Genomic DNA, 13,925 nt, shown 5'->3' with positions numbered 1-13,925 from the left:
ACAAAACTTGAAATGATATAGCAGTACTTAGTTATTTCATACTTCTAAATTAATCACCTTATAAATCCAGAATGTTGCCAGAAACTGATAACGTTCAACTTGTTTATTTACGGAAGCTGAAACAGCACGCATGCGCAATTAGGCACGGGTAACACTAATGCCTTGATCTCGTGCGGCAGTCACTGACCAACTGGCCATAAAAAATATGATAAGACTGTGAAAACTACCAGGGTACTCTTATTTATCGTCTGCACTGTAGATTTATCCTTTACACATGTTAATTCATTGATATAAAAGTTGTGACCAGCACGACGACTGCAGACTTGTTTCCGTACTGTATACAAAATGGCGGCCTGTGTAACATTACGTAGCAGTCGGCTTACTAGTCAATCTTGTTATAATTGAGCTTAATTAGCTTTGTATGTTCGTGGACAGATACCACAAGAGATCATACCTGCGTGAAAATCACAAGGTAATTGAGGGTAGGATTAATTATTTTGTTGGTACAACAGCGTAGATGGGACCTAGATGGGACCGCTACAATTTGCAAGCTGACTAGGCCTGTGGCGGTATAATGTAAACAACCTGTCAATCCAATGTGTCAAATCTGACCGGTGATTCCAATTAAATGTGGTACATTGTAAATAATCTTTCATAAGTTACAACTTCCTATCATCTTATGCTTTAGAATTCATCTACCGCTCAGTTGAAAATTGAAAAAAAAAAATTGTTAATTTTTTTTTTTGAAAATGAACCTCAAAAACGTACCTGCGCACTATACGCGAGTGCGCACTATACCCGAATATTTACGGTATTTAACCTCCTACTGTACACAATAATTATTTAACCCTCTACTGTACAACAGGATACTTATTGAACTGTCTAATGTAGAGCAGGAAAATTAACCCCTCTACTGTACAGTAGGGTATTTATTTAACCCTCTACTGTACAGAACAATATTTATTTAACCCTCTACTGTACAGAAGGATATTTATTTAACCTTCTACTATACAGAAGGCTATTTATTTTACCCTCTACTATACAGAAGGGTATTTATATAACCCTCTACTGTACAGAAGGATATTTATTTAACCCTCTACTGTACAGAAGGATATTTATTTTACCCTCTACTATACAGAAGGGTATTTATTTAACCCTCTACTGTACAGAAGGATATTCATTTAACCCTCTACTGTACAGAAGGATATCTATTTAACCTTCTACTGTACAGAAGGATATTTATTTAACCTTCTACTTTACAGAAGGATATTTATTTAACCCTCTACTATACAGAAGGATATTTATATAACCCTCTACTGTACACAATACTTATTTTACCCTCTACTGTACAGAAGGATATTTATTTAACCCTCTACTGTACAGAATGATACTTATTTAACCTTCTACTGTACAAAAGGATATTTATTTAACCCTCTACTGTACAACAGGATATTTATTTAACCCTCTACTGTACAACAGGATATTTATTTAACCCTCTACTGTACAACAGGATATTTATTTTACCCTCTACTGTACAACAGGATATTTATTTAACCCTCTACTGTACAACAGGATACTTATTTTACCCTCTACTGTACAGAACGATACTTATTTAACCTTCTACTGTACACGATACTTATTTAACCTTCTACTGTACACGATACTTATTTAACTCCTCTACTGTACAGAACGATACTTATTTAACCTTCTACTGTACACGATACTTATTTAACTCCTCTACTGTACAACAGGATATTTATTTAACCTTCTACTGTACACGATACTTATTTAACTCCTCTACTGTACAACAGGATATTTATTTAACTCCTCTACTGTACAACAGGATATTTATTTAACCTTCTACTCTACACGATACTTATTTAACTCCTCTACTGTACAACAGGATACTTATTTAACCCTCTACTGTACAGAAGGATATTTATTTAACCTTCTACTCTACACGATACTTATTTAACTCCTCTACTGTACAACAGGATATTTATTTAACTCCTCTACTGTACAGAAGGATATTTATTTAACCTTCTACTCTACACGATACTTATTTAACTCCTCTACTGTACAACATGATACTTGACCCCTCTAATGTATGCTTCGTGCACAGTACTGCCTAGTATGCCTGACATGACAGTTTTGGACATGCAGAAAACTACAATGTGTAGGCTGTTCAGTGGGTCATAACTCATAAATATGAAATGCATATGTCCTGCATTGGTACAATCATGGTACATGCATGGTACAAGCACATTCTGTGTTCATAGGGGATAAGCAGTTCGTACACAGCAATAAGCTGATCTCCTCGTTTAAGTTATGTGCCGTATATATTGGAAATATGCTTAGCATACTTGCTCGAGAGCAGATAACCCCACACTGAAAGAAATCGCAGCGAATGCCAACATATTGCAAAAATTAATACTGCTCGTCCTATGATTGGACATACAGAGCATTATATTATTTGTATGACAGCTCCTCTAGATTCCAGTGTAAACAGACCACCTATTGATGGCAGATCCAGGCCGAAACCGGAGAAACCACATACATTTTGTATTTGCTTTTATCTATTACCTGCATGACATCAGAAAGCAGCCACCCTTTTCATAAATCGGGAATACCCATGAAAGACACTAGGCATTCGTCAGAAGTGCATCAGGCATGTGGTCAGAATAAGTTGTGTGTACAGCCAAAATATGCTCAGCATGGGAACCACATATGTAGCTTTTTGCAGCAAGAAAGATAGTGTTGTACAGGGTATATGCAAATGATGTGCACCTTATTCCCAATGAATGCATTGAATTTGTTTTTTATGTGTGTCACTCTTAAGTCACAGTAACAGAAAAATTTGAAAATTTTGAGTGTACAGCTGTATATTAAAAAAAAATCATAAGAAGCTCATAAGGACTTGATGTATACAAAACTGTGACAGGGGCTTTCCATTCTACCACAGGGCTCCTGTGAACCCCTTTCTTAACTGTAAGATATCATCCAATTTATTCACTATTCTCGAAAAATGAAATAAATTACTAAAAATTCCTGAAAATTCCTGATAAATTGATTTTCACTAGGTATATCAATAGAATATAATGACAACAAGGTCTGTTAATTACAACTAAGAACATGTGTATTTACCTGCGCCCAGTTCCGGCCTTCACTGCATCTTTGTTAAAATTGGTGTTGGCCAGCGAGAAGTCCTCAGCGTTAGCACACAGTAATTTTGGGAAGACAGACTGTCGCTCGTATCGCTCAATGTCGTCATAAGTGTTACCATACATAAAGCCGTTCATCAGAGTTGAGTGAGCATGTATGTCGATGTAGAAGTCTACTAAGACTTTCTGTAAGTAAAACAAGTAGCATCGATTAGTATGGTTATACTAGCACTTCCGCTCATTTGTCACAGTTTGTGTTCCCCAAGAAACTGAGAAAGGACCAGTCCGCACTGTCGTTGTTGTGCCCTTGGGCAAGACACTTTACCCTGATTGCACTGGATGACAACCAGCCTGTATGTTGTATGAGGTAGCTACCAGCTACTACAAGAAGACCTCAAAATGACCTTGGCTGTTCACATGGGAGATAAACCCAGCAGCAAACTTGTCACATTAGGATATTTGTATATGTATACATTCTGAGGGGCTTCTTTTCTTTACATATACCCCGGAGTTTGTCATTCCCACAATCTACCAAACACACACACATCTGTTGGGACAAACAGGGCTGACAAAACATAGGTAGATGTATATTCAATTCAATTCAATTAATTTTATTGGCTTTTAACTTTACAGCTCATCAGTACATATAACATAATTATATACAATATAATAAATTGGCATAGACATTACATAAACATTCAGTCACTCCTAGTTTTACTGGTACATACTAATGACTTCCAACTTTTTGGAACAATGTAACAAGTCCTTTGTTTGCATTTCATACTACATGTATATGTATTATTGTCTTCTATTTGTCAAAAGATTATGATAAACTTGTATACCTCATTCCTGTCAAGCTCCATGAGGATATTTTTCGTGGCGTACAAGGTGGGGTGTGCCCAGGGTGAGGGCTCCAGCCAGTGTCTGTTCAGATCAAACCCCATCAAAGAACACCTGTATAAAGTAAGAAGTATAAGCAAAAATAAGTTCTAAAATACTGCTTAATTACAAAAAATACAGCTGTCCTCAAAGCAGTTCACGAATTATTATCTGTGGTTATCAGGCCTTTTAATTTGCTACTAGCAAACATCTTTCTGAACTCCATGTGGAACAAACAGTTGGAGCTGCCATTCAGTGTTAACGACTTACATTCCAACACTGCCCTATCACACACTCATCAATAGCTGATTGGTTTATTTTGTTTAACGTCCTATTAACAGCCAGGGCCAAGCAACTGCCCCACGTGGGTTTTGAACTCGCAACCCAGAGGTGGAGGGCTAGTGATAATGTGCCACTCGGCCACCGCGGCCCCTTTTATTTATAGCTGAGCAGACTGTCAGAGTAAAGTATATCTTGTTCAAGGATACAACACGGCACACGTGCTGGACTCAAACTAGTGACACTTCAATCACTTAGCCCTGCTTCCTACCACTAGACCACTGTGCCTCTATGTAAAACTCGGAAGTATAAAAAACATCTGTCAACATCTACACAGTTACATACACGCAGATTACAAGTACAAAATGGAATTTCAAAACTAAAAACATCCAAAACCCCATAAAAACCCAAAACTTCATTAAATAATTTCAAAACCCCATAAAAACCCAAAACTTCATTAAATAATATCTTAAAATAGACAACAAAACAATGCAGTGAAATAGTTCCCCACCGAATGTCAAATCAAAAACATGCCAAAAAAGCAGTGATGATGAATTCATGCTGGAAATTAATCTAGATAATGAGTTTGAGAGACACAACATATTCAATAAGGAATACTGGTAGTGTTCGTGTTACTTCTGCAAATAAATCTGTTGGATGCATACCGATTAAATGGTGCTGTTTTACTAATAAAATTGCATCCAGTGACACCATGCATTCCACAGTGTAAAGTTATTTAATTGCATTTTGAGGTATAAATGTGAATGAATTCAATAATATCACTAATTATTATCAGAGATATCAGAAATTGAAACAAATAAATGATATAGAGGCAATATCATTAATTTGAATCGATGAGTCATCCATTCCTAGGTGTAAAACGAACAGTCTTGATTTGAATTAGTGATATCACTTATCAAACAGGTTACATTATTTTAATGATTCAAACTTTGTAATCTAAAAGTGACCTACTTTTGGTGACGCACTGTCTCAACTAGGGCCACCAATGTAAAGATTAAGATGAAGGTCAGAGTGACCTACTTTTGGTAAATGACACACTTAGGTGTACCAATGCCCCAAATATGAAGTTCCAATGCTAAGTTGTGTAGGAAATATAGCCCAGACAGGACAAAATGTGGACGGATGGAAAGACACAATCCACACAGGTGATGGACGAACAAACACTTGATGATATAATGAATATATAGATTTCAATGGTCTCTTGGCAAACAAACAAGATGACGAAATACTACATCTGTAACAATGAAAACTGATTTCAACTGACTAAAGAAATCCGAGTAAGATATAAAATCCTTCTGAAATAATAAAGAACATTGATTACTTCAATCCATGACTGGTTTACTCCTTTATACTCCAATGCTATCACAAAATTAAAACCTTGCAGACATTTTAAATTACATAATCTGTACAAGTAATTGCGAGCATGTAATCAATCAGGTGATACATTGACCCCCTCTCCAGGGAATACGTGTCAAAGATTTATCATACCAACCTGTAATTTCCGAGGTACACACCATCCGGATTCAACATAGGGACTATTTTAAACACAATGTGTTCTCTTAAGACCTTCGCTATTGGATGATTGCTAATCAAAAAATCAATCAACCCTGAAAAAAACAAGATGGGGTTAATTAGTTTCTGAAAATAAAACTTCCTGTTGTAGATTAGGTGATTAAACCTAGCACCATGATTAGATCATTAAGAACAAACCCACAGAGGGCCCAACAAAACCTCTGATACATGTCATTAAAAAGGTTATATCTTTAGAGTAAACCTAGGTAATACAAGGTTATATGTACAGTAAACCTAGGTAATACAAGGTTATATGTACAGTAAAACCTAGGTAATACAAGGTTATATGTACAGTAAACCTAGGTAATACAAGGTTATATGTACAGTAAACCTAGGTAATACATGGTTATATGTACAGTAAACCTAGGTAATACAAGGTTATATGTACAGTAAAACCTAGGTAATACATGGTTATATGTACAGTAAAACCTAGGTAATACATGGTTATATGTACAGTAAACCTAGGTAATACAATGTTATATGTACAGTAAACCTAGGTAATACAAGGTTATATGTACAGTAAAACCTAGGTAATGCATGGTTATATGTACAGTAAACCTAGGTAATACAAGGTTATATGTACAGTAAAACCTAGGTAATACATGGTTATATGTACAGTAAAACCTAGGTAATACAAGGTTATATGTACAGTAAAACCTAGGTAATACAAGGTCATATGTACAGTAAAACCTAGGTAATACAATGTTATATGTACAGTAAACCTAGGTAATACAAGGTTATATGTACAGTAAACCTAGGTAATACAAGGTTATATGTACAGTAAAACCTAGGTAATACAAGGTCATATGTACAGTAAAACCTAGGTAATACAATGTTATATGTACAGTAAAACCTAGGTAATACAAGGTTATATGTACAGTAAAACCTAGGTAATACAAGGTTATATGCACAGGGGCTTGGCACGATTTTCCAAATGATAGTCTATATATATATGTATATAGTATCAAGGGTAGTAACTACAAAGAGGGGGAAGACGAACGTATTTTAAAAAAAAATAATTTGTCGTATTCTGCGGGTCAAAAATCTTAGTGTCACATACATTACCTTAAAGAGAAATGTTTTATCTTTCCAATGAGTGTTTGATGAACAAAATTGGCCAAGTATTATCCAAGTTATGTTATCCGTCATGTGCCGTAGCCAATTCCATATTACATCACCGAGCTTACCGTCTTCAAAAAGAACGGCCATCTTTCCCTTCATTCGGAACGCTTCTTGGCTGTACGACCACTGGCTAACTTCTAACATTATTAAACAAAGTCACGAAAGGTTAGGGAAAGATGGCCGTTCTTTTTGAAGACGGTAAGCTCGGTGATGTAATATGGAATTGGCTACGGCACATGACGGATAACATAACCAACCGACATCCTATATTGACATAGTTATGGTTACTGTATACCGCTGCAAGCGTCGATTTTTCGATTTCTGAATGGTTATTGAGGTACCCATTAGAGGCGAGGCGACTATTCAACCGGACAGGGAGATTCCGACCTAGCCATTTCAGCATCTATTTCCGAATTCGTCAGGTCATAACTTGGATAATACTTGGCCAATTTTGTTCATCGAACACTCATTGGAAAGATAAAACATTTCTCTTTAAGGTAATGTATGTGACACTAAGATTTTTGACCCGCAGAATACGACAAATTATTTTTTTTTAAAATACGTTCGTCTTCCCCCTCTTTGTAGTTACTACCCTTGATACTATATACATATATATATAGACTATCATTTGGAAAATCGTGCCAAGCCCCTGTGGTTATATGTACAGTAAAACCTATGTAATACAAGGTAATATGTACAGTAAACCTAGGTAATACAAGGTTATATGTACAGTAAACCTAGGTAATACAAGGTTATATGTACAGTAAAACCTAGGTAATACAAGGTTATATGTACAGTAAACCTAGGTAATACAAGGTTATATGTACAGTAAACCTAGGTAATACAAGGTTATATGTACAGTAAACCTAGGTAAAACATGGTTATATGTACAGTAAAACCTAGGTAATACATGGTTATATGTACAGTAAAACCTAGGTAATACAAGGTGATATGTACAGTAAACCTAGGTAATACATGGTTATATGTACAGTAAAACCTAGGTAAGTCATGGTTATATGTACAGTAAAACCTAGGTAATACATGGTTATATGTAGAGTAATTAAAAACTCTGCTTTTGGAATAAAACATAGATATAAAGCTCATAACGTAACATAAATTGCAATAGAGATAGCTTAGTTTGTATATATGTTGTATGTATTGTTATAAGTACAGTTTTTATAACACATCAATATAAGCTGGTACACTAACTAAAGGATCTAATATTGGATAGGACAACTTCAGTAGGTCTTCCTGCTGTTAGTACAGCACCAATTCACCATCACTTCCACAGTAAACTCAACATCAAGGAATGAATTTACCTTGGGTAGGAATCCTGCAGTAGACATACCATGACAAAGAATGTAATTCCCTTGGGTAGGGATTCTATCCTAGATATACCCTGGCAAACAAAAGAGGGTAATTCCCCTGGGTGGGGATTCAATCACAGACATACCCTGACAAACAGAAGAATGTGTTTCCCCTGGGAGGGAATTCTATATTTTACACAACGCTGACAAAAAAAAAGGTGTTTTCCCTGGGTGGGGATTCTAATAAATCATTCTATCATAGATATACCCTGACAAACAAAGAAAGGTGTTCTGTGGGGACTCTATATTTTACATACCCTGACAAACAAAGAAAGGTGTTTCCCCTGGGTGGGGATTCTATATTTTACATACCCTGACAAACAAAGAAAGGTGTTTCCCCTGGGTGGGGACTCTATATTTTACATACCCTGACAAACAAAGAAAGGTGTTTCCCCTGGGTGGGGATTCTATATTTTACATACCCTGACAGACAAAAGAAGGTGTTTCCCCTGGGTGAGGATTCTATATTTTACATACCCTGACAAACAAAGAAAGGTGTTTCCCCTGGGTGGGGATTCTATATTTTACATACCCTGACAAACAAAGAAAGGTGTTTCCCCTGGGTGGGAACTCTATATTTTACATACCCTGACAAACAAAGAAAGGTGTTTCCCCTGGGTGGGGATTCTATATTTTACATACCCTGACAAACAAAAGAAGGTGTTTCCCTTGGGTGGGGATTCTATATTTCACATACCCTGATAAACAAAAGAAGATGTTTCCCCTTGGTGGGGATTCTATATTTTACATACCCTGACAAACAAAAGAAGGTGTTTCCCCTGGGTGAGGATTCTATATTTTACATACCCTGAAAAACAAAAGAAGGTGTTTCCCTTGGGTGGGGATTCTATATTTTACATACCCTGATAAACAAAAGAAGATGTTTCCCCTGGGTAAAGATTCTATATTTTACATACCCTGATAAACAAAAGAAGGTGTTTCCCTGGGTGGGGATTCTATATTTTACATACCCTGACAAACAAAAGAAAAAGATGTTTCCCCTGGGTGGGGATTCTATATTTTACATGCCCTGACAAACAAAAGAATGTGTTTCCTCTGGGTGGGGATTCTATATTTTACATGCCCTGACAAACAAAAGAAGATGTTTCCCCTGGGTGGGGATTCTATATTTTACATACCCTGACAAACAAAAGAATGTGTTTCCCCTGGGTTGAGATTCTATATTTTACATACCCTGACAAACAAAAGAAGGTGTTTCCCCTGGGTAAAGATTCTATATTTTACATACCCTGACAAACAAAAGAAGGAGTTTCCCCTTGGGTGGGGATTCTATATTTTACATACCCTGATAAACAAAAGAAGATGTTTCCCCTGGGTGGGGATTCTATATTTTACATACCCTGATAAACAAAAGAAGGTGTTTCCCTGGGTGGGGATTCTATATTTTACATACCCTGACAAACAAAAGAAGAAGATGTTTCCCCTGGGTGGGGATTCTATATTTTACATGCCCTGACAAACAAAAGAATGTGTTTCCCCTGGATGGGGATTCTATATTTTACATGCCCTGACAAACAAAAGAAGATGTTTCCCCTGGGTGGGGATTCTATATTTTACATACCCTGACAAACAAAAGAAGGTGTTTCCCCTGGGTGGGGATTCTATATTTTACATACCCTGACAAACAAAAGAATGTGTTTCCCCTGGGTTGAGATTCTATATTTTACATACCCTGACAAACAAAAGAAGGTGTTTCCCCTGGGTAAAGATTCTATATTTTACATACCCTGACAAACAAAAGAAGGAGTTTCCCCTGGGTGGGGATTCTATATTTTACATGCCCTGACAAACAGAAGAAGAAGATGTTTCCCCTGGGTGGGGATTCTATATTTTACATACCCTGACAAACAAAAGAATGTGTTTCCCCTGGGTGGGGATTCTATATTTTACATACCCTGACAAACAAAAGAATGTGTTTCCCCTGGGTGGGGATTCTATATTTTACATACCCTGACAAACAAAAGAAGGTGTTTCCCCTGGGTAAAGATTCTATATTTTACATACCCTGACAAACAAAAGAAGGAGTTTCCCCTTGGGTGGGGATTCTATATTTTACATGCCCTGACAAACAAAAGAAGATGTTTCCCCTGGGTGGGGATTCTATATTTTACATACCCTGATAAACAAAAGAAGGTGTTTCCCTGGGTGGGGATTCTATATTTTACATACCCTGACAAACAAAAGAAGAAGATGTTTCCCCTGGGTGGGGATTCTATATTTTACATGCCCTGACAAACAAAAGAATGTGTTTCCCCTGGGTGGGGATTCTATATTTTACATGCCCTGGCAAACAAAAGAAGATGTTTCCCCTGGGTGGGGATTCTATATTTTACATACCCTGACAAACAAAAGAAGGTGTTTCCCCTGGGTGGGGATTCTATATTTTACATACCCTGACAAACAAAAGAATGTGTTTCCCCTGGGTTGAGATTCTATATTTTACATACCCTGACAAACAAAAGAAGGTGTTTCCCCTGGGTGGGGATTCTATATTTTACATACCCTGACAAACAAAAGAATGTGCTTCCCCTGGGTGGGGATTCTATATTTTACATACCCTGACAAACAAAAGAAGGTGTTTCCCCTGGGTAAAGATTCTATATTTTACATACCCTCACAAACAAAAGAAGGTGTTTCCCCTGGGTGGGGATTCTATATTTTACATGCCCTGACAAACAGAAGAAGATGTTTCCCCTGGGTGGGGATTCTATATTTTACATACCCTGACAAACAAAAGAATGTGTTTCCCCTGGGTGGGGATTCTATATTTTACATACCCTGACAAACAAAAGAAGAATGTGTTTCCCCTGGGTGGAGATTCTATATTTTACATGCCCTGACAAACAAAAGAAGAAGGTAGTTCCCCTGGGTGAGGATTCTATATTTTACATACCCTGACAAACAAAAGAAGAGGGTGTTTCCCCTGGGTGAACCCTGGCAGTGATAAAGACAGTATGCTTCACTTCATCCATTTCCAAGTTATCAGGATGTGTGATGGTTATCATGTCCAGGCGACGTTGTTGCTGAAAGTATAATGCATCCCAATGGTTAACTTTAAGTTTCACAAAATCATTCCTATGTCTGAAAGTTCATTTAAGGCCATCTTGATTTCCAAATTTTTCGTCCCTAAAATCACTGAGTCCTATAAGGACAAAGCAGCAGTAAGATGAAGTTCTATATCTGTTAATCATCTTATACGGAATACCATATCTATTACCGATATTGAGATGTCCTAATTACTTGTATGTCTGATGTACAATCCTTTCATTTCCATTCAGCACTAGATTTTGTTTTTTTGTGATAAGATTGACGTCATAAATACTAGATAGTCTGGGTTCATTGTTATGTTGGGTAGATTCAATGATAACACTACATAATGTTTCTTGTTTATCAATAATGTAATAACACATATTGTTAAAATTATCAAATAATTCTTAATGCAAATTAAATTAAAATGTATATATTAATTCACTAGATTAATTAATATACTGTAAAGTTAAATTTGTTGGGGCTAATGTTTCGCGGTCGTCCCAGTCAGAACTAGTTTGCGGGTATTACATTTTTTACGATACCACCTTGTAAAACATTAGGCAGTGAACACTTCTATAGTTATGTGTATATTTATTTTCGCTCTATAATTAACGACCACCATTATTGTAAAATGAAATCCCCCGCTAATATTATGAACTATACAGTATTATAATGTTAAGACACCACTCACAACTGTGAGACACAGCAGTTCCCTCGAGAAGAAGTCCATGTTCTTCTTTTCTAAGTTGTCGAGGTAATTCTGTAGACGAGTGTAGGAGTAAGGATAGCAGTAAGCAAACTGGTACACATCATCCTCGCGGTCAAAACAGAACGAGAATGACATCACATAGTTTTTTCTGTGATCTGGACAGCGGTAATAGTAGACATGCTTTGCTGGTATTCTCACCCTTAAAGAAGAAACAACAAAATTAAGTTAAATCAGAACAAGCATGCTGAGTTTTGCTAAAGCAATACATATCTCCTACCGGGCCCCTGTTTAAAATATTAAGTGACCTTGACCTTGACCCAAAAACTCTGAAACTCGACCTTGATCTTCAGCTATTCATTCTAAAGTTACATACCAACTTTCACCAACATACCTTAAAGCATTGCTGAGAAGAGTGCGGAAAACTCAGTGGATGGACTGACAGACAAATGGGCAGGGAGGAAACCTATAGTCCCCCTGGTTTCATCGATAGCTATAGGGGACTATTAGTTTTAAATCTCCAATTTCACAACACAAACTAGAATTGATTTTATGAACCATAATCACTTTCAACTCTCAATAACAACACAACTGCAGCCAACTCAGAATCACTTGAAAATGTAACTCACAGTAAAACTGGTGATCTGTATATATATAATAAATGCCATTTTAAATTAAACTAATGATTTTTTTTAACTCTAGCTTTAAAAACGCATGGAGTTTTCTGGTAAATATACATACCAGTTAAAAACAAAGCACTGAAAAATAGTCTAGGGAATAAACAAACTGAAGGCTGAAGTTTGATCTGCAAAATTCACTTACAGCAGAGAAAATTTCATTACAAACTAGATTTTCTTTTTGGGAATCATACTCTAACACCATTTGTTTTTTTGTTACTATTTACTGGAAACTTTCCATGAAAACTTACACAATTACTAAAACACTTTTTTCACAATTAAAAGATTACTGAAAACTTTGTGTGTGTGTATTTATATGATTTAATACACAAATTTTCTTTGTATAAGGGAACTTTATGCATGCATTTTTATTACATGATTACAGAAACTTTCTGTGTATAACAAAATTTTCTGTGTGTATTAATTCAAAGGAAACTTTCCATATATATTACAGCTGTCATGGCAACAGAATGTTTTCCCCAGTACCCAAATTTTGATACCTGACCCGTACCTGGGTAGCCGACATATTTTGACCATACACAAACCATATTGTTTATAACAAGGAAGAGATAATAAAATCAACACTTTTTTAACTATACTTTGTTAGTGATTGTATTGTGTTCTTGTCCTTGTATTAATGGACTGATTTACAGTAAAACTAGGCTAAACTAGTTTGAAAGTTTGTAGAAATGTTGTCTTTGATGACCCCATCACATGTGTAAATATTGACAGCGCATGCACAGCAGGAGGCATGACATAATCTCACTCAGACAGCCTTTTGACTCTTGTGTTATCAATATGTTGGGAATGTTGACATGAACAATGGTTCCCACAGTGAAATCCTTTTCTGACCATTGACATTGGAGGATGACAGAGTGTTTCCTATTTTGACTGGTACCTAGGTACACTTTTTGAACACAATAAGGAAATTTTTTAATCAGAAACATTTCTGTATGTACAGTGGAACTTCGTTAACTCGAAGTCGACGGGACCACGAGAAAACTTCGAGTTATCCGAGTGTTCGAATTAAGCGAGTTGTCATTTTTGGTGCAAAGTTTGGTCAATATTTGTCAACATTATATAATCATTA

The 13,925-nt window shown here is 36.3% G+C and overlaps 1 protein-coding gene across 1 annotated transcript in view; it reads right to left on the bottom strand.

Annotated features, from left to right (window-relative positions):
* The window catches only part of LOC117325995 (cytosolic carboxypeptidase 6-like), a 54,846-nt gene that overhangs the window by 35,250 nt on the left and 5,671 nt on the right, over positions 1–13,925 (bottom strand). Inside the window, exons 5-9 of the mRNA XM_033882546.1 lie at positions 12,144–12,360; positions 11,316–11,445; positions 5,833–5,947; positions 4,004–4,115; positions 3,145–3,347 (exon numbers count right to left, since the gene is read on the bottom strand). Coding sequence (XP_033738437.1) covers positions 3,145–3,347; positions 4,004–4,115; positions 5,833–5,947; positions 11,316–11,445; positions 12,144–12,360 — 777 coding nt within the window. The remainder of the gene's footprint in view (positions 1–3,144; positions 3,348–4,003; positions 4,116–5,832; positions 5,948–11,315; positions 11,446–12,143; positions 12,361–13,925) is intronic.

Source organism: Pecten maximus, chromosome 4 (assembly GCF_902652985.1).
Source record: "Pecten maximus chromosome 4, xPecMax1.1, whole genome shotgun sequence".
NCBI classification, from domain to species: domain Eukaryota; kingdom Metazoa; phylum Mollusca; class Bivalvia; order Pectinida; family Pectinidae; genus Pecten; species Pecten maximus.
The sequence above is the reverse complement of the archived record's forward strand: the minus strand, read 5'-3'. Positions and strand labels throughout refer to the sequence as shown.